At 49.0% G+C, this 19,854-nt stretch overlaps 2 protein-coding genes across 2 annotated transcripts in view; both read left to right on the top strand.

Moving 5' to 3' along the window:
- The first annotated feature begins 224 nt into the window (after positions 1 to 224).
- Positions 225 to 18,363, top strand: LOC147097740 (dnaJ homolog subfamily B member 1-like). The gene is made up of 4 exons (XM_085971792.1): positions 225 to 372; positions 6,004 to 6,221; positions 14,720 to 15,327; positions 17,710 to 18,363. The coding sequence occupies exons 2-4, from the start codon at positions 6,011 to 6,013 to the stop codon at positions 17,938 to 17,940; spliced, it is 1,050 nt and encodes a 349-aa protein (XP_085827918.1). The 5' UTR covers positions 225 to 372; positions 6,004 to 6,010; the 3' UTR covers positions 17,941 to 18,363.
- Positions 18,364 to 18,453: 90 nt separating this feature from the next.
- Positions 18,454 to 19,854, top strand: part of LOC147097739 (PDZ domain-containing protein GIPC1-like) — a 101,202-nt gene continuing 99,801 nt past the window's right edge. The window contains exon 1 of the mRNA XM_085971791.1: positions 18,454 to 19,534. The gene's annotated coding sequence lies outside the window, so the exon portion shown is untranslated. The remainder of the gene's footprint in view (positions 19,535 to 19,854) is intronic.

Raw genomic sequence — 19,854 nt, 5'->3', positions numbered from 1 at the left:
TTCATTCTATAGAAATTTATTAAGACTTTCATTCTATAGAAATTTAAGACTTTCATTCTATAGAAATGCGAGACTTTCATTCTATAGAAATGTAAGACTTTCATTCTATAGAAATTTATTAAGACTCTCATTCTATAGAAATGCGAGACTTTCATTCGCTTGATCAGAGGCAGCTGAATGGGTTGCTAGGCGACGAGCTGTCACATTTAGCCGCGCCCCTTGGGGGGCGGGGCCTGGAGGGAGGAGGGAAGTGACGAGGGATGGAATGTTCCTGAAAGTTCGAGCAATTTGTTGAAAGTGTTGCGGGAGAGCCGGAGAGAGAGAGAGAAGAGGAGAGGAGAGGAGAGGAGAGGAGAGAGCGATCGTGGGCCGGTAATGAATACATTGACGAGCTTGCGGTGTGAGGCGGACACAGTGTGTCCCCGGGAGGGAGATCCCCGGCAATTCGATACAATCCGCTTGTATCTGTTTTTTGGGGGGGTTGCACCTTCTGAAGGTGTCATTTGGATACATTTCCCCTGGTGTGGCTTGAAGGGGGGCGAGGTGTGTCCACCCAGCCTGTTAGTGTGGAGATGGGCTGCTGTGTGTTTCACTGGCTCCCCCATTGTGACAGGGCCCTGTGAGGCACACTTGGAGGGCAATATTTATTTATATATATAATGTGTGTGTGTTTTATTAATATTATGTTTTGAAAAGGGTGCAGAGGGAAATAAGGGATGGGGAGGGAGGGGTCAAGGAAGCAGACCATAAGCAAAAGGTGAGTCCCATACAAATCTGCTGAGAACAGGTATTTAAAAAAATATATATTTTGCATTTTTTTTAGCAGGAGCTCCCAGGTCTTTGGGGCTGGGTTAAAAGATCTCCCACCCCTTTGGTGGGTGGGATCTGGGCACCATCCCCCCAGGTAGTGGAGGGACCTGGTACTGAATCAGCTGTGAGATTTCTGCATTACAACAGTGACCACACTTCAGAATGACTTCATTGGCTGTAAAGCGCTTTGGGAGGTCCGGTGGTCGTGAAAGGCGCCGTCGAAATGAAAGTATTTATTTGTATTCCCCACCACACACCCCCCCCCCCCCGCCAAAAAAAAAATCCCTCCACATTTTCATGTGAAGACGTGCTTGGGGGGGACATTTTTCCCATCTAAATGTTGCCAGTTGCGGCTCAACTGAGTTTCCAAGCCAATTTTGTGGGGGTGAAGGTTAAACTGCCTCTGCTCATCTGCTGCGGAAACCCTCATCCATCCCTTTGTTACCTCCAGACTTGACCATTCCAACGCTCTCCTATGCAACCTCCTGTCTTCCACCCTACATAAGATTGTGCTCGTCCCAAAACTCTGATGTCCCCATATCTCAACTCGCTCCAAATCTCGTTCACCCATATCACCCCTTTTCCTGCTCGCCTTTGCTGGCTCCCAGCCTGACAACTATTCAATTCTAAAATCGTCATCCTTGTTTTCAAATCCCTCCATGGCCCTCGCCACCTCCCTATCTCTTTAACCTCCTCCAGCCCTACAATCCTCTGAGATATCTGCGCTCCTCCAATTCTGGCCTCTTGAGCATCCCTGATTATAATCACTCCACCATTGGCGGCCGTGCCTTCAGCTACCGAGGCCCTAAACTCTGGAATTCCCTCCCTAAACCCCTCCGCCCCCCCCCTCCCACTTTAAGATGCTCCTTAAAACCTACTTCTTTGATTAAGCTTTTGGTCCTCTGTCCTGTTATCTCTTTCTGTGGCTCGGTGTCAAAGTTTGTTCGATAACGCTCCTGTGAAGGGCCTTTGGACGTTTTACTACGTTAAATGTGCTATGAAAATGCAAGGTGGTGTTTTGCCCTCCTCGTCTGTACTTTCACTGGGTCTATCACACCAGCAACAGAAGGTTGCAGAGTGCTTCCTGCCAAGTACAGTGAACCAGTCTCTCCACTCCCATTGCAGGTTTGTATTTGGAGCATTCACCACCTGCAAGGAGGTGTCGTGACTCCAACCGTACAATTTGTGCCATTAATGTTTCATGGGGCTCTCTTGACTCGTGTGAAAGGAGGGATAGAAGGGCTGAGCTCTGCAGAAAGAGGGGAACACGAGGTCTGTAGTCTAGAGAGTGGGGTGGGGGCAGTGGAACAGATTGGAAGCGTGTGGTAGGGCAGGGGAGGTTGTGGAGGGCAGGAAGTGTCAATGATCCTCAGTAACACAGGGTAGCGGCGGTCTCGATGCTATGGCCGGGTCAGGACTGGATCAGAGGGTCTCGGAACAAGTGCTGGAGAGGCAGGAGTGGAGCCGGGAAGCGACCAGGTAATGTAAATTTGAAGAAAATTTTTACTCGTCAGTGATTAAATGGCTGCAATAACAACAGAAAATGCTGGAAAAACTCAGCAGGTCAGGCAACATCCGTGGAGAGAAATTTGAGTTGATGTTTCGGGTCGAACCCTTCTTCAATAGTTTGCCTAATTGGGCAGTCGAGGTAAAAGTATTGGGGATGCTGGGAATACAAGTAGATACTATAATGGGAGAGTTTGGGTACTAGAGCAATGGAAGTTGGTGGGCTGAATGGCCCTTTTCTCATCCCTGTTCGTGTGTAATCCGAAGGCTGAAAATATTTATTTCTTCTGCTTCAACAACAATAACTTGCATTCCTATAGCGCCTTTAACATCCCAATGTGCTTCACAGGAGTGTTATCGAACAAAATTTGACACCGAATCACATAGACTTGGTCAAAGAGGTCGGTTTTAAGGAGCGTCTTAAAGGAGGAGAGAGAGGCGGAGAGGTTAAGGGAGGGAATTCCAGAGCTCGGGGGCCCAGACAGCTGAAGGCACGGCCGTCAATGGTAGAGCGATTGAAACCGGGGGATGCACAAGAGGCCAGAACTTGCGTTCTTCTGGCCTATATAAATTAGTTACTGGCGTGGTGAGCAATCGGTGGCTGCTAGTTTGAAATTTTGTTGATCACAAACATTAAAATGTAGTCAAACTTTCAGCTAGCTCTTGTATGGAGGGTATTGTGTAACCTCCTGCCTAAAGTTTAACCCGCTTTCTGTGATGCATGCACTATTCTTCCTTTCACGGGAGACTCTTTGCAATGTGAAGTAAGCAATGGCCTTGTTATCTGTTGTGTATAATGGGGTTAGCACAGACAGGACTGCCCTACTTTGCAGCGAGTGAGATGCAGCACACTGTTAAATACTGTACCTACCTGATGGGATCGCGTACAATATAATCTCGGTTATCTGCAATACTGCCCCTGGCTTTGGGGGGGGGGGGGAATATTAAAATTGGTGGATAATTGAGAGATCCCTATACTTAGTCTGACACAGCGACTGTTATCTGTTGCTTGGTACAGTTAGAGATAGTATATTTGGGTATAGTTTTCAAATGTTCTATGTGGATATTCCCTGCAAATATTGGCACACTCCCACCCTGAAGGCTGTCACGAACCCAGAGGAAGAGAAAGTGCTATAGTTGCCGAATCTATTAGTTTACCCTGGCTCAGTGCGCAGCTCTCTCGTCTGAGTCAGAAGGTTGTGGGTTCAAGTCCCACTCCAGAGACTCGAGCACAAAAATCTAGGCTGACACTCCCAGTGCAGTGCTGAGGGAGCGCCGCACTGTCGGAGGGGCAGTACTGAGGGAGCGCCGCACTGTCGGAGGGGCAGTGCTGAGGGAGCGCCGCACTGTCGGAGGGGCAGTACTGAGGGAGCGCCGCACTGTCGGAGGGGCAGTGCTGAGGGAGCGCCGCACTGTCGGAGGGGCCGTCTTTTGGACGAGACGTTAAACCGAGACCCCAAGAAAACTGTTGCAGATACTGGGAGTGCTGACACCTAGCTCTTCCAACACTCCGGAACAGGCCATTCGGCCCAACAAGTCCATGTTGGCCTTTACCCTGCCCTGGGAACAAACAACTCCTAATGACCCTGTTCCCATATCCCTTCAACCTTTGTTCCTTCATCCACCTAGCCAACCTAATCTTGAATGTTGACGTAGGTTTTCCTGAATAACACACACGCCGTGGCCCAAATATTCCCTAACCCCCGCCCCCCCCCCCCCCCCCCCCCCCCGAAGCTCAGCTCACACTTGGTCTTGAGTTCCCATGTGCAGCGCCACAGGAGATCGGCAAGTATCCATATCTTACGAAAAAATCTTAACGTCCTGCTCACGCCACTTGACTTGCTGTTGAGTTCTTTTGCCCTAGTCTAGACCCACAAACAGCCGTGAGATGATTGAGCTAATCCTCTGCCTCATAATTAAGAGCCATATTGCAGGGAGCTTGCAAAAGAGGGGCGAGACATGCACGGTGTAGTTATCACTGTTTGAATGTCAGTTATATCCATGTACAGTGCTGGGCGTAAAATGAAAGTGTAAGTGGTCGTACATGTGACAGAACCAGTTATTCTGCAGGCTTTTGCTATCGTCAATGTTCAAGTGGTTGCCTGTCAGAGGAATTTCTAGAATGGTGTAAAGGAACAAGAGTAGTGGTCAGGCAAAAGAGTATACTGGATGAATCGTTTTTATATGCCGGTGCTTTTAATCTACCCAGAACTGGAGGGGGCGGTTGGGGGGGGGGGGGGTAGAAACTGCAGTAGTAGAAACAAAAATGAAACTGGAGAAGGTGCAAAGATGATTTACAAGGATGATGCCAGGACCGGGAGGTTCTACCTATCAGGAGAGATTGAACAGGCTGGGGCTCTTGTCTCTAGAAAAGAGAAGGCCGAGGGGTGACCTGATCGAGGTCTATAAGATTATGAAAGGATTTGATAAGGTAGATGTAGAGAAGATGTTGTGGGGGGAGACCAAATAGGGGTCATAAATATAAGAGAGTCACTGAGGAATTCAGAAGAAACTTCTTTACCCAGAGAGTGGTGAGAATGTGGAACTCGCTGCCACAGGGAGTGGTTGAGGCGAATAACACAGATGCATTTAAGGGGAAGCTCGATAAACACATGAGGGAGGAAAGAATAGAAGGATATGTTGATAGGGGTGAGATGAAGAGGGGTGGGAGGAGGCTGGTGTGGAGCATTAACACCGGCACGGACCAGTTGGGCTGAATGGGCCTTCCCAATAGTTTGCTGAGTAAAGGTTCCACCTGGAGTGGCACTGAGCCACTCGCACCAGAAGGTCCCAGGTTTGATTCCTGATCTGTGCTGTGTTAGCTGATCTGAGCCAGGACAGCAGCAAGAGTGTTCCAGTTAGCCTCAGAGCGCCGGGACTAGGGAGGGGAACGATCAGTCCGGCTTCTCCCATTCTGACTGCGATCGCGTGACCCCCTTCTCCGAAGGAGGGGATTGGCCGGGAGACGCTGATCCTGTTCTGGTCCCTTGCTGAAATGGCAGATCCTCACATTAGATGAAATATAAAAAAGACTTGCATTTCTATAGCGCCTTTCACAACCTCAGGATGTCCCAAAGTGCTTCACAGCCAATGAAATACTTTTTGAAGTGTAGTTACTGCAGTAATGCTGGAAACGCGGCAGCCAATTTGCGCACAGCAAGCTCCCGCAAACAGCAATGTGATAATGACCAGATAATCTGTTTTAGTGATGTTGGTTGAGGGATAAATATTGGGTAGGACACCGGGGAGAACTCCCCTGCTCTTCTTCAAGATAGTGCCATGGGATCTTTTACAGAGAGCAGACGGGGCCTCGGTAACGTCTCATCCAAAAGACGGCACCTCCGACAGTGCAGCCCTCCCTCAGCACTGCACTGGGAGTGTCGGCCTGGATTATGTGTTTAAGTTTCTGGAGTGGGACTTGAACCCACAACCTTCTGACTCAGATGGACGTGCTGCCCACTGAGCCACGGCTGACGCCTACCTAACAACACCCACTCTCTAGGCTTGCATGTGAAGAAAATGACCAGGTGCAAGTGGGTGCTCGGCGGAACTGTAGCCCATTGTGTTTGGCTGCCTTGGTAGAGCCGAGAAGCAAATGGCGGGGCGGGGGAGACGGGATATTCCTGAGGTCCTGAGAGTGGGCTTTGAATGCTGAACTATTTTTGAATGATCTCTTTCTGCCTTTAGGATTAAAATGGGGAAGGATTATTATAAAATCCTGGGCATTAATAAAGGAACAGCAGATGATGAAATCAAGAAGGCGTATAGAAAGCTCGCCCTGAAGTACCATCCCGACAAGAACAAATCTCCGGACGCAGAGGAGAAGTTCAAGGAAATTGCCGAGGCTTACGATGTACTGAGTGACCCCAAGAAACGGGAGGTTTACGACCAATATGGAGAGGAAGGTAAGAAAGAAAAGGAGGATTTAATCCCACCCTGAAACCTCCTTGTCCGCACCGGGTTTCGACTATTGGTATCCTGGCGCTGTGTGAAATATTGTACTTGCTTCATTGTTGAGCTAACGTGCTTCGTGTGTGATCGACCGTGAACCAGGAGCGATATGCAAATCATGACCTCCGGCTATTCCGCCTGGACCTATTTGTGACTCCGTAATTTTATGGGAATGGTTTGTTCTTAATTTGCTGTGTTTGGAGTCTCGGGTGGGTGAGTGGGGGGGGATTTACCCTCTAATAAAATAAGCCATCAGAATGTACATATTGGTTGGAGACTTGGACGGGAAGCTGTTTTTAGTGTTCCCTCATTGGCGGATCAATCCTAAATCGGACAATGGATTTATATAGTCCATGCCTATACGACCCATGAAAACAAAAAGCTTGGACGCTCGTTCTCTAAGTTGCTCTTCACCTCATTGTTATACAACTCAAGTAATCTCGACATGACCCATGTTTGGAAGGACAGAATCTGGATACTTTTCACCGTTTGTTCTAAAAAGGATTTCGAGGCAAAAATACAAAAAAGATTCACAAGGATGGTGCAGGAATTGGGAGGTTAGAACTATCAGGAGAGATTGAACAGGCTGGGGCTCTTTACTCTCGAAAAGAGAAGGTTGAGGGGTGACCTGATCGAGGTCTTTAAAATTATGATTTCGATAGGGTAGGTGTGGAGAAGATGTTTCACCTTGTGGGGGATTCCAAAACCAATGGCCATAAATATAAGACGGTCACTAATAAACCGAATAGGGAATTCAGGAGAAACTTCTTCACCCAGAGAGTGGTGAGAATGTGGAACTCGCTACCACAGGGAGTGGTGAGGCGAATAGTATAGATGCATTTAAGGGGAAGCTCGGTTTAAACACATGAGGGAGAAAGGAATAGAAGGATCTGCTGATAGGGTGTGAGGAGGCTCGTGTGGAGCAGAAACACCGGCTGGGACCAGTTGGACCGAATGGCCGCGCATTATTCTTCAAAATAGTGCCAAGAGATCTTTTACAGCGGGCAGACGAGGCCTCGGTTTAACGTCTCATCCAAAAAACGGCACCTCCGACAGTGCGGCGCTCCCTCAGCACTGCCCCTCCGACAGTGCGGCGCTCCCTCAGCACTGCCCCTCCGACAGTGCGGCGCTCCCTCAGCACTGCCCCTCCGACAGTGCGGCGCTCCCTCAGCACTGCCCCTCCGACAGTGCGGCGCTCCCTCAGCACTGCCCCTCCGACAGTGCGGCGCTCCCTCAGCACTGCCCCTCCGACAGTGCGGCGCTCCCTCAGCACTGCCCCTCCGACAGTGCGGCGCTCCCTCAGCACTGCTCCTCCGACAGTGCGGCGCTCCCTCAGCACTGCCCCTCCGACAGTGCGGCGCTCCCTCAGCACTGCCCCTCCGACAGTGCGGCGCTCCCTCAGCACTGCCCCTCCGACAGTGCGGCCTGGATTGTGTGCTTAAGCCTCTGGAGAGTACACGCAATGTAACTCGATCTAGTTTGAGTGAACACGGTATGAATTTAATACACCCAATGTTAACACTTTACTGAATATTAGTGAAGGTACCAAATAAGATTAACTCCTTTTTTGATTCTTAAAAAAAATATCTTGGTACTTTAATCTGCTCTGTTCTCTCTCTCGTGAAGTAAAACTTACTGGATGTCACAGACTAGCCTGGAAGTTATATTGTATGATATTTGAGTGCTTAATACCATTGTATCAGGTGGTCTTGTGTGCAGACATTAACCCACCCAAAATAAATGGGTTAACACCTCTTAAAATAGCAGACAAAAGAAATTGCTACAACCTTTTTAAAGAAAGAGAGACTCGCATTTCTATAGCGCCTTTCAGGACAACCGGACGTCCCAGAGCGCTTTACAGCCAATGAAGTACTTTTGGAGTGTAGTCACTGTTGTAATGTAGGAAATGCGGCAGCCAATTTGCGCACAGCAAGCTCCCACAAACAGCAATGTGATAACCAGATAATCTGTTTTAGTGATGTTGGTTGAGGGATAAATATTGGCCCCAGGACACCGGGGAGAACTCCCCTGCTCTTCTTCAAAATAGTGGCCATGGGATCTTTTACGTCCACCTGAGAGAGCAGACAGGGCCTCGGTTTAACGTCTCATCCTAAAGACGGCCCCTCCGACAGTGCGGCGCTCCCTCAGCACTGCCCCTCCGACAGTGCGGCGCTCCCTCAGTACTGCCCCTCCGACAGTGCGGCGCTCCCTCAGTACTACACTGGGAATGTCAGCTTAGACTTTGTGCTCAAGTTCGTGGAGTGGGACTTGAACCCACGACCTTCTTGATGGATTGATACGGAGCGGTTCTCCTTCAGTGTCCAATGCTTGGAATGGATGCCAGATGGAGTAGTACAGCTCTTAAAAACTGGACTCCTCTGAGAAACAATTCGATGCTGCAAGGAGGGTGGGTTAGGAGGATTGTTGGGTGTTTCTGGATGAATGAATTAAGATGGGCCGAATGGCCTTCCTCATTCACCAATTATCTTGTGGCTTCCAGCTATTCCTTTCCCTCCTGATTAGGGAGGATGTGTTCTGTCTTCTGTCCCTGATCTGGATCTTATGATATTGAATGGCGGAGCAGGCTCGAGGGGCTGTATGACGACCTCCTGCTCCTATTTTTTTATATGCAAACGAAGTGGCAAATACACAAATACTCTGGGTCAATGAAAACATAACATTAAGTACTGCTCACCACTGAACTCAATAACTCTAAAGGATTGGCTCTGGTAAAAGCAGGTTGCCACCTAAAATAGTGGGAGCAAAAATATTTTCTAATAAAGAAACTAGGCTTAAATCTTCTCATCCTGGACAATTGGGGTGAATATTCCTCACTGTATCCTAACTCTCCCATCACCCCTGTGCTCGCTGACCTACATTGGCTCCCGGTTCAGCAACGCCTTGATATTTAAAAAAATAAATTCTCATCCTTGTGGTCTTGCCCCTCCTTATCATTGCAACTTTCTCCAGCCCCACAACCCTCCGATCTCTGTGCTCCTCCAATTCTTGCCAATTTTCATCGCTTCACCGTTGGCGGCCGTGCCTTCAGCTACATTCAAAAGTACTTTGGCTACAAAGCACTTTCCTGAGGGCGTGAAAGGCGGTATAAAAATGCAAGCTTCCTTTCTTTGACTCTTTTCCCCCGACCCCCCCCCCCCCCCCCCCCAGCCCCAGAGTGGCCGTAGCCAATTGCAGAGCTCTTAATGCCGCACTGGCTGAGATTGGCCACCTGTGCACTGACCTGAGATCAAACCTGCAAACTTTCCTGGTCTCTGACTTTCGAGCACCGCAGGCGTTGCATTTCCCCACTCTGCTATCAGGGGCCTTATCCACGGGCTTTGCCTGCACCAGCGCCTCTTTTTTGAATGGGCATCCTCTTCATTGTTGGGTGCTGATGAATCATTGTGTCCAGTGCTGGTCAGCACTCGGGAACAAAAAGAAAACGGCTTCCTTGTTTCAGAGAAGGCTCTAGTCAACATCTGCTGAATCTGTGTGAATAACTTCCCTCTCGCTACAGTAATATTGTAATCGTAACTCTTTCACTCAAGCTCCCTGCTTTCACAGTTACAAGTCAGCGCACATGAAACTACCAGGATGTTCAGTGTGTACTGCACCTGACACGGTACAACGTTCATCTCCAGTCTGTGTGCTAAGGGCAACCCTTGGGAACAATGTTAGTCATAGAGTTATACAGCACAGAAAGAGGCCCTTCGGCCCATCGTGTCCACGCCGCCCATCAAGCCCTGTCCTAATCCCATTTTCCAGCACTTGGTCTGTAGCCTTGTATGCTATGGCCTTTCAAGTGCTCATGTAAATGCTTCTTGAATGTTGTGAGGGTTCCTGCCTCTACCACCCTTTCAGGCAGTGAGTTCCAGATTCCAACCACCCTCTGGGTGAAAAAGTTTTTCCTCAAATCCCCTCTAAACCTCCTGCCCCTTACCTTGAAACTATGCCCCCTGGTTATTGACCCGTCTACTAAGGGGAAAAGTTCCTTTCTATCCACCCTATTTATGCCCCTCATAATTTTGTACACCTCAATCAGGTCCCCCCTCAGCCTTCTCTGCTCTAAGGAAAACCACCCCAGCCTGTCCAGTCTCTCTTCATAGCTGAAACGCTCCAGCCCAGGTAACATCCTGGTGAATCTCCTCTGCACTCTCTCCATTGCAATCACATCCTTCCTATAGTGTGGCGACCAGAACTGCACACAGTATTCCAGCTGTGGCCTAACTCGCGTTTTGTACAGCTGCATCATAACCTCCCTGCTCTTATATTCTATGCCTCGGCTAATGAAGGCAAGTATCCCATATGCCTTTTTAACCACCTTGTCTACCTGTCCTGCTGCCTTCAGGGATCTGTGTAACGTTCCCTCTAATTTTTTTGGGGGGGGGGGGGGGCCGCGCGGCTCATTCACATTTCTGCGCATGCGCGGTTTTTCCCATTTAAAAGCTGGTGAGTGGCCTGTGTGGGACCGCCAGACTGCCGTGCGGTCACGCAGCTTAGCGGGAGCGTTGCTTGGGAACAGGAGGAGGCCATTCAGCCCCTCGAGCCTGTTGCGCAATTCATTTAGATCGTGGCTGATCCGTATCTTAACTCCCATCGACCCGCCCTAGTTCCATATCCCTAACAAAAATCAATCAATCTCAGTTTTGCCATTTTCAATTGACCCCACCCCTTCAGCCTCAGGAGCTTTTTGGGGGGAGAGAGTTCCAGATTTCCACTAACCCTTTGTGTGAACATAACATAAGAAATAGGAGCAGCAGTCGGCCATTCGGCCCTTCGAGCCTGCTCCACTATTCAATGAGATCATGGCTGATCTTCTGCCTCAACTCCATTCACTGGCCCTATCGCCATATCCATTGATGCCCTTACTAGTCAGAAATCTATCGACTTCTGTTTTGAATATACCCAATGACTGAGCCTCCACAGCCCTCTGGGGTAGAGAATTCCAAAGATTCACCACCCTGTGTGAAGAAATTTCTTCTCATCTCAGTCTTGAATGGCCGACCCTTTATCCTGAGGCCGTGGCCCCGGGTTCTAGACTCCCCAGCCAAGGGAAACATTCTCCCAGCATCCACCCTATCAAGCCCTGTAATCATTTTGTATACTTCAATGAGATCCCCTCTCATTCTTCTGAATTCAAGAGAATACAGGCCTAGTTTACTCAATCTCTTCTCATACGACAGTCCTGCCATTCCAGGAATCAATCTCGTGAACCTTTGTTGCACTCCCTCTATGGCAAGTATATCCTTCCTTAAGTGAGGAGACCAAAATTGTACACAGTACTCCAGGCGTGGTCTCACCAAGGCCCTATATAATTGGAGTAAGACGACTTTACTGAAGTGCTGCCTGACATCACCCCTGAACGGCCGAGCTCATAATTTTAAGGTTCTGCCCTTGAACCCTGCTGGAAAGTGCACCTGGCCATCAGGTGGCACCTCTTCTCCTCCTGCCCCCCCCCCCGCCCGGAGGAATAGCTTGCCAATATTGGGCTCACCTGTGAAGGATGACCAGCAGGTTGTTGGTGCCTGTGGTGCTGTATCCTGGCAAGACTCCTCACCTTAAGAGGAGGGGAGGAAAAGACCACAAGTGCACTCCGATATCCTTCAGCGTGCCTGACATCGAAGGGCAGCAGTCCGATTTACCGTGGGTCTTCGCCGCTTGAAGCTTAGCTGGTCCCAGATCGTCATCAGCTGATGCGTAACACCATCGCTTGTTTTATTTAACTGTTCAGTGATGCAACTTGAGAATGAAGAACAAGTGAGTTAGACAACACCAACTAACAGGAGGTTCTCCAAGCCTAGGTCCTCCAACACTCCTATTTGTTCTTGCATTTCATTACACAGGATATACAGCACAGAAACAGGCCATTCGGCCCACCCAGTCCATGCCGGCGATTATGCTCCACTCGCGCCTCCTCCCGTCTTTCCTCATCTAACTCTATCAGCGTAACCCTCTATTCCCTTCTCCCTCAGATGTTTGTCCAGCCTCCCCTTAAATGCATCTATACTATTCGCCTCAACCACTCCCTGTGGCAGCGAGTTCCACATTCTCACCACTCTCTGGGTAAAGAAGTTTCTTCTGAATTCCCGCTTGGATTTCTTGGTGACTATCTTATATTGATGGCCTCTAGTTTTGCTCTTCCCCACAAGTGGAAACACTCTCTCTGTATCCACTCTATCAAAACCTTTCATAATTTTAAAGACCTCTATTAGGTCACCCTTCGGCCTTTTTTCCTACTTGTGAGTTGTCCAGTTTGAACTGTGTGAGCCCAGAAGGCGCGTTCCTAATGCTGTTGGTGGATAAATGCTAAATCAGAACGCCGAGATCTGTTGGGATCAGGAATTGGAGATGTCTAGAAATTAGTGGGACCATTGAACCTTTAACTTGGTCCCGGGGCTCCCATAGTACGCAGGCAAGCCACGATGGTAAAAGCTCCGGACGTCCTGCTGCAGAGTCTAGTGTCGACTTCATCCCAACGCAAACATAAAGTAAAATACTGGGAATATTCTTTGCTCCCTAGTCACCGACTCCACCCCTTCCTCTGGCCATTGTCTGAGGCTGAATCTGATTGGTTGAACCTTGGCATTCTGTTTGACCCAGAGATGAACTTCTGGCGCCAGATCTGACCACCTACTTCCTCTCCGTAAAACCGCCCATCTCCGCCCCCTGCCTCACCCATCTGCTGCTGAAATCCTCCAGACTCGACTATTCTTGCATTACAACAGTGACTACACCCCAAAAAGTACTTCATTGGCCGTAAAGCGCTTTGAGACGTCCGGTGGTCATGAAAGGCGCTGGAGAAATCCAAGTCTTTTTCTTTATTCCAGTGCGCTCCTGGCTGGCCTGTCTCGCACCCTCCAAAAACTCTGCTGCCCATATCCTAACTCACACCCAGTCCCGTTCACCCATCACCCCCTGTGCTCACTGCCCCGTGTCCGTGCTCACTGCCCCGTGTCCTAACTCACACCCAGTCCCGTTCACCCACCACCCCTTGTGCTCACTGCCTCGTGTCCTAACTCACACCCAGTCCCGTTCACCCATCACCCCCTGTGCTCACTGCCCCGTGTCCTAACTCGCACCCAGTCCCGTTCACCCATCACCCCCTGTGCTCACTGCCCCGTGTCCTAACTCGCACCCAGTCCCGTTCACCCATCACCCCCTGTGCTCACTGCCCCGTGTCCTAACTCGCACCCAGTCCCGTTCACCCATCACCCCCTGTGCTCACTGCCCCGTGTCCTAACTCGCACCCAGTCCCGTTCACCCATCACCCCCTGTGCTCACTGCCCCGTGTCCTAACTCGCACCCAGTCCCGTTCACCCATCACCCCCTGTGCTCACTGCCCCGTGTCCTAACTCACACCCAGTCCCGTTTACCCATCACCCCCTGTGCTCGCTGACCTACATTGGCTCCCGGTCCGGCAACCCCTCGATTTATTTTTTTTTAAAAATTAAAAAAAAAAAAATTCTCATTCTTGTTCAAAACCCTCCGTGGCCTCACCCCTCCTTCGCTCTAAAATCCTCCAGCCCCACAACCCTCCGAGATATCTGCGCTCCTCTAATTCTGCCCCCTTGAGCATCCCTGATTATAATCGCTCCACCATTGGCAGCCGTGCCTTCTGTTGCCTGGGCCCTGAGCTCTGGAATTCCATCCCTAAACCTCCCCGCCTCTCTCCTTTTTAAGATGCTCCTTAAAACCTCCCTCTTAGACCGAGCTTTCAGTCGCCCATCCTAATATCGCCTTTGGGTCGATGTCAGTATTTGGTTATTACAATCCTGTGAAGTGCCTTGGGAAGTTTTCCTTTGTTAAAGGTTCTTTATAAATGTTGTTTCTTTTGAGGTCTGTAAAATTATGAGGGGCCCAGCTAGAGTGGATAGGAAGGACCTATTTCCCTCAGCAGAGGGGTCAATAACCAGGGGGCACAGATTTAAAGTAATTGGTAGAAGGTTTAGAGGGGAGTTGAGAATTTTTCTCACCCAGAGGGCGGTGGGGGTTTGGAACTCACTGCCTGAAAGGGTGGTAGAGGCAGAAACCCTCATCACATTTAAACAGTACTTGGATATGCACTTGAAGTGCCGGAACTTGCAGGGCTACGGACCAAGAGCTGGAAAGTGGGATTAGGCGGGATAGCTCTTTGTCGGCCGGCATGGACACGATGGGCCGAATGGCCTCCTTCCCTGCTGTAAACTTCTGTGATTCTTTGATTTAGTAATTGCTGAACTTGATCTTCATTATGAGTGACAATTTAACAACTTTGCATTTTCTCCCCCAACCCCAAACTGATCCTGTGCTCAAAGGCGTACAGTATTGGAGCCCGATCTCCCATGTGCGCTCTTCGATCTTGTCAGGATCAGTGAATTCACCGTCTTGATAACTTGAAAATCTCACGCGCTCTCTCTCTCGTTGCTGGTCGTTTTCTAAAACTAATCCCATTTTTTTTGCCCCTCTGTCTTAGGGTTAAAGGGTGGCGGATCCGCTGGTCCCAATGGTGCCAGCTTCCAGTACACATTCCACGGAGACCCCCACGCTGTATTTGCCGAGTTCTTTGGCGGGAGGAACCCGTTCGATATGTTCTTCGGGCAGAGGAACGGCGAGGACGACATGGAGATCGACGACGATCCCCTGAGCTCCTTCAGTGGCTTCAGCATGGGCGGGATGGGCGGCATGGGCGGGATGGGCGGCATGGGCGGGATGAGCAACATGGGCGGCGTGCCCGGGTTTCACCGAACGCGGCCGACCGCCAGAAAGCAGGACCCTCCCGTCAACCACGAGCTGAAGGTTTCCCTGGAAGAGATTTTCAGCGGCTGCACGAAGAAGATGAAGATCCGGCGGAAGCGTCTGAACCCAGACCGGCACACGTCGAGGCAGGAAGACACCATCCTCACCATCGAAATCAAGAAGGGTTGGAAGGAAGGGACAAAGATCACCTTCCCCAAGGAAGGAGATGAAACTGCCCACAACATTCCCGCAGACATCATCTTCGTGCTAAAGGACAAGTCACATGCAGTCTTCAAGCGCAATGGGTCCGACATAATCTACCAAGCAAAGATCAGCCTCCGAGAGGTGAGCACTCCTTTGTGAGTAGTGTAGGCGTCCAGGCCTCGGAGAGGGTGCGGAGCAGGTTTACTAGAACGGTGCCAGGGACAACGTTCCCGCATGTGAAGTTTTGCGCGTGCACGAGACTTTGAATGGGCCGCGCACCCAAAAAAAATTAGGAGGGGGTGGATGGGGGAGACATTTGACCAGGACCGAGAGGTTTCAGTTGCATGGAGAGACTAGAGAAGCTGGGGTTGTTCTCCTTAGAGCAGAAAAGGTTACAAGGAGATTTAATCGAGGTGTTCAAAATTAGGAGGGGTTTTGATGGAGTAAATAAGGAGAAACTGTTTCCAGTGGCAGGAGGGTCGGTAACCAGAGGACACGGATTGAAGATAATGGGCAAAAGAACCGGAGGGGAGAGGAGAAATGTTTTACTCGGCGAGTTATGATGATCTGGAACGCGCTGTTTGAAGGGGCGGTGGAAGCAGATTCAATAGTAACTTTCAAAAGGGAACTTTAAAAAGGGAAAGATTTGCAGGGCTGTGGGGAAAGAGCGGGGGAGTGGGACTAATTGGAGAGCTCGTTCAAAGAGCAGGCACAGGCACGATGGGCCGAATGGCCTCCTGTGCTGCATCGTTCTTTGGATTATATATTAAAAAACGATTCGTTTTTAAAATTCTCATCCTTTTGTTTAAATCCCTCTATGGGTTCGCCTCTCCCTATCTCTCATCTCCTCTAGCCCTACAACCCTCCCAGATCTCTGCGCTGCTCCAGTTTTGGCCGTTTGCGCATCCCTGGTGGCTGCAGAGATAGTGGCTGCATTGGTTATGGTCTTCCAAAGTTCCCTAGATTCTGGAACCGTCCCAGTGGATTGGAAGGTAGCAAATGTAACACCACTATTCAAGAAAGGAGGGAGTGAGATAAATGGGGTTAGCCTGACATCAGCCATCGGGAAAATACTGGAATCCATTATTAAGGAAGTGGTAACCGGGCACTTAGAAAATCGTAACATGATTAGGCAGAATCAACATGGTTTTATGGAAAGGGAAATCGTGTTTGACATTCTTTACAGTTTTTTGAGGATGTAACTAGCAGGGTAGATAAAGGGGGAACCAGTGGATGTAGTATATTTGGATTTCCAAAAGGCATTTGATAAGGTGCTACATAAAAGGTTATTTCACAAGATTAAGAATCATGGGGTTGGGTGTAATATAGTAGCATGGATTGGTTAATAGACAGAAAACAGTAGGGAATAAATGGGTCATTTTCAGGTTGGCAGGCTGTAACTATTTGGGTGCTGCAAGGATCAGTGCTTGGGCCTCAGCTATTCACATGTTGATATTCAGAGGGATTTGGGTGTCCTTGTACACAAAACGCAGAAAGTTAACATGCAGGTAGAGCAAGCAATTGGGAAGGCAAATGGTATGTTGGCCTTTATTGCAAGGGAGTTGGATATAAGAGTAAGGAAGTCTTGCTACAATAGTACAGGGCTCTGGTGAGACCACACCTGGGGTACTGTGCACAGTTTTGGTCTCCTTACCTAAGGAAGGATATACTTGCCTTGGAGGCGGTGCAACGAAGGTTCACTAGATTGATTCCTGGGATGAGAGGGTTGTCCTATGAGGAAAGATTGAGTAGATTGGGCCGATACTCTCTGGAGTTTAGAAGAATGAGAGGTGATCTCATAGAATCTTATATGTTTCAGAGGGGGATTGACAGGGTAGACGCTGAGAGGTTGTTGCCCCTGGCTGGAGAGTCTAGAACTAGGGGTCACAGTCTCAGGATAAGGGGTCAGCCATTTAAGACTGAGATGAGGAGGAATTTCTTCACTCAGAGGGTGGTGAATCTTGGAATTCTCTGCCCCAGAGGGCTGTTGATGCTTCGTTGTCGAGTATATTCAAGGCGGAGAGCGATAGATTTTTGGACTCTAGGGGAATCGAAGGATATGGGGATCGGGCGGGAAAGTGGAGTTGAGGTCGATGATCAGCCATGATCTTATTGAATGGCGGAGCAGGCTCGAGGGGCTGTGGGGCCTACTCCTGCTCCAATGCTTATCTTTTTTTATCCCTGATTTTCTTCGCTCCACCATTGCCGGCCGTGCCAACAGCTGCCGAGGCCCTATGCTCTAGAATTCCCCTCCCTAAACCTCTCCGTCTCTCTCTTTCCTCCTTTTTAAGATGCTCCTTAATACCTCCCTCTTTGACCAAGCTTTTGGTCATCTGTCCTAATATCTCCTTATGTGGCTCGGTGTCAAATTTTAGTTCGATTTACGCTCCTGTGAAGCGTACTACGTTAACGGCGCTATATAAATGCAAGTTGTTGAGAGACTATTCCTGCTGTACGTCTGCGACTACAGATAGCTAGCTGGTGTCAGTTTCTTAACCCATCTGTTCCTTTTTTTGTGTCCAGGCCCTATGCGGTTGCACATTGTCTATACCGACACTGGATAAGAAGACCCACACGATGGTGTTCAAGGACGTCATCCAGCCGGGCTCGCAGAGAAGGATAGCGGCAGAAGGACTGCCACTGCCAAAGCAGCCGGAACGGCGGGGCGATTTGGTGATCGAGTTTCACGTGCGGTTTCCCGAATCGCTGTCCAACGCAACGAGGGAGAAACTCAAGGAGCTGCTGCCGCTGTAACTGCTGCGGAAGTCTCGGAGTCTAGTGATTGTGGGGGTGATGTTGGGCTGGGGGGAAGGAAAGAAATTGTATTGTCGTGGATTGTAACTGCCAGGCTGTGGTCTTAGAGTGGCCGCGCCAACTTGGACATTACCATTGAGCAAGTTGCTTAATGGGCTTTTATAAAAAAAAAAATCTATATTCCAGTCTTTACGTTATTGGGAACTGTTGGTATCCGGACTGTACCTTCAGAACATTGCAGCACCAAGTGTTCAACTTCATATATTCTGTTGTTCAGTGTAAATAATGCAGCCATTTGTAACCAAAAATAATATGCAATACAAAAATAGTATTGGCTATTCTATTCAAATATTGTCTGTCTGTAATGTGGCTCATTACCTCTTTGTTGAACCAATAAATTGGTTTTTCTTCATTTTTCTCTTATACCAATTACGTCTGCACTGATTCGCAGTCCTGTACTAAAGCTCTTAACCAAATGTGGGTTTAGTTCTTATTTTTTTTTAAATTATAAAAAAAAAAAAAAAAAACTTTCTTGAGCATCCCTAATTGCCCCTGAGAAGGTGGTGGTGAGCCGCCTTCTTGAACCGCTGCAGTCCGTGTGGTGAAGGTACTCCCACAGTGCTGTTACGGAGGGAGTTCCAGGATTTTGACCCAGTGACGATGAAGGAACGACGATATATTTCCAAGTCAGGATGATGTGGAACTTGGAGGTGGTGGTGTTCTCATGCGCCTGCTGCCTTTGTCCTTCTAGGTGGAAGAGGTCGCGGGTTTGGGAGGTGCTGCCGAAGAAGCCTTGGCGAGTTGCTGTGGTGCATCTTGTAGATGGTGCACAAAGCAGGGGTGTTTTGAGCAATAAGTGTTGACGAGGACAACTGCTCCACTTGTCTATGTATAGTGCCATGGGATCTTTCATATCCACCTGAGTCTCCCACCCTACAGGGTTGACTTTTAATATCCTCTGAAGTGGCCAAGGAAGCTTAGAAGAGGGCCCACTGTCACTTCAGGGCAACTAGGGATGGGCAATAAATGCAGCGTCGCCCACATGCTGGGATCAATTTATTTTAAAAGCTATGTTACTCTGCAACCTCTTGCTCGTTCTGCGTTATTTGCACTGGTACAAATTGACTGTCTTTCTTGCACAAGTTTAGCTCTGGCAGTGGTGGTGTTAAGAAGTTTTGCCATGCCTTTGCTAGTGCCGGTGATTCACGTAACTGGTACAATTCCGTGTACTTTCCAGGAACCAGGGGACACTGGCATGCATCCCATGTGCTCCATCGTGTGTACTGCTGTTATATATAGACTGTTAACTTGTTCCAGTGGGGGACCAGTGAGAGAGACTGCGCTTTCTCCCATTCTACCCCACTTGTACTAATCTAACCTCGCACTTCCTTCTGATCTAATTGTAATATATACATTGAAGGGTAAACTGTTTTTTTTTTTAATCTCCTAAATTTTAGCCACTTTATTCTGTGTTGTCTGCTGGACATGGAGGAACATCACTGGAACAGTCACCAATGGATTAGCCAGGATTAGTACAGTCCTTGGAACTGGTGTTAAAGATTGACGGATATCGCCACATTGGCACGCCAGTATTGTACGTATCTCCTTGAAATAAGCTACCCTGTTACTGTGCCAGCGGTTGCATCTGTCAGGATTTTGAGTCTTGTTCTGTTGACACTTGCCTTGTTCATAGCTTCCTACATTGCAACCGTGACTACACTTCTAAAGTACTTGGCTGTGAAGCGCTCTGCGACGCCCCGAGGTCGAGCAAGGTGCTGTAGAAGTACGATTGGGGCAAGGTGGTTTATACATAATGAACCACTGCATAGCGGGGACTCTTAACGCAGCCCCAACAGGCAGAATTCACGCGATACAATTTTTTTTTGCACGCCAGCCTCTCGGTGCGTTTTTTAA

The sequence above is a fragment of the Somniosus microcephalus genome, chromosome 31 (genome assembly GCF_052327205.1).
Source record: "Somniosus microcephalus isolate GS21.2 chromosome 31, FLI_Smic_1.0, whole genome shotgun sequence".
Classification (NCBI taxonomy): domain Eukaryota; kingdom Metazoa; phylum Chordata; class Chondrichthyes; order Squaliformes; family Somniosidae; genus Somniosus; species Somniosus microcephalus.
This window is presented reverse-complemented; position numbering and strand designations above follow the sequence as displayed.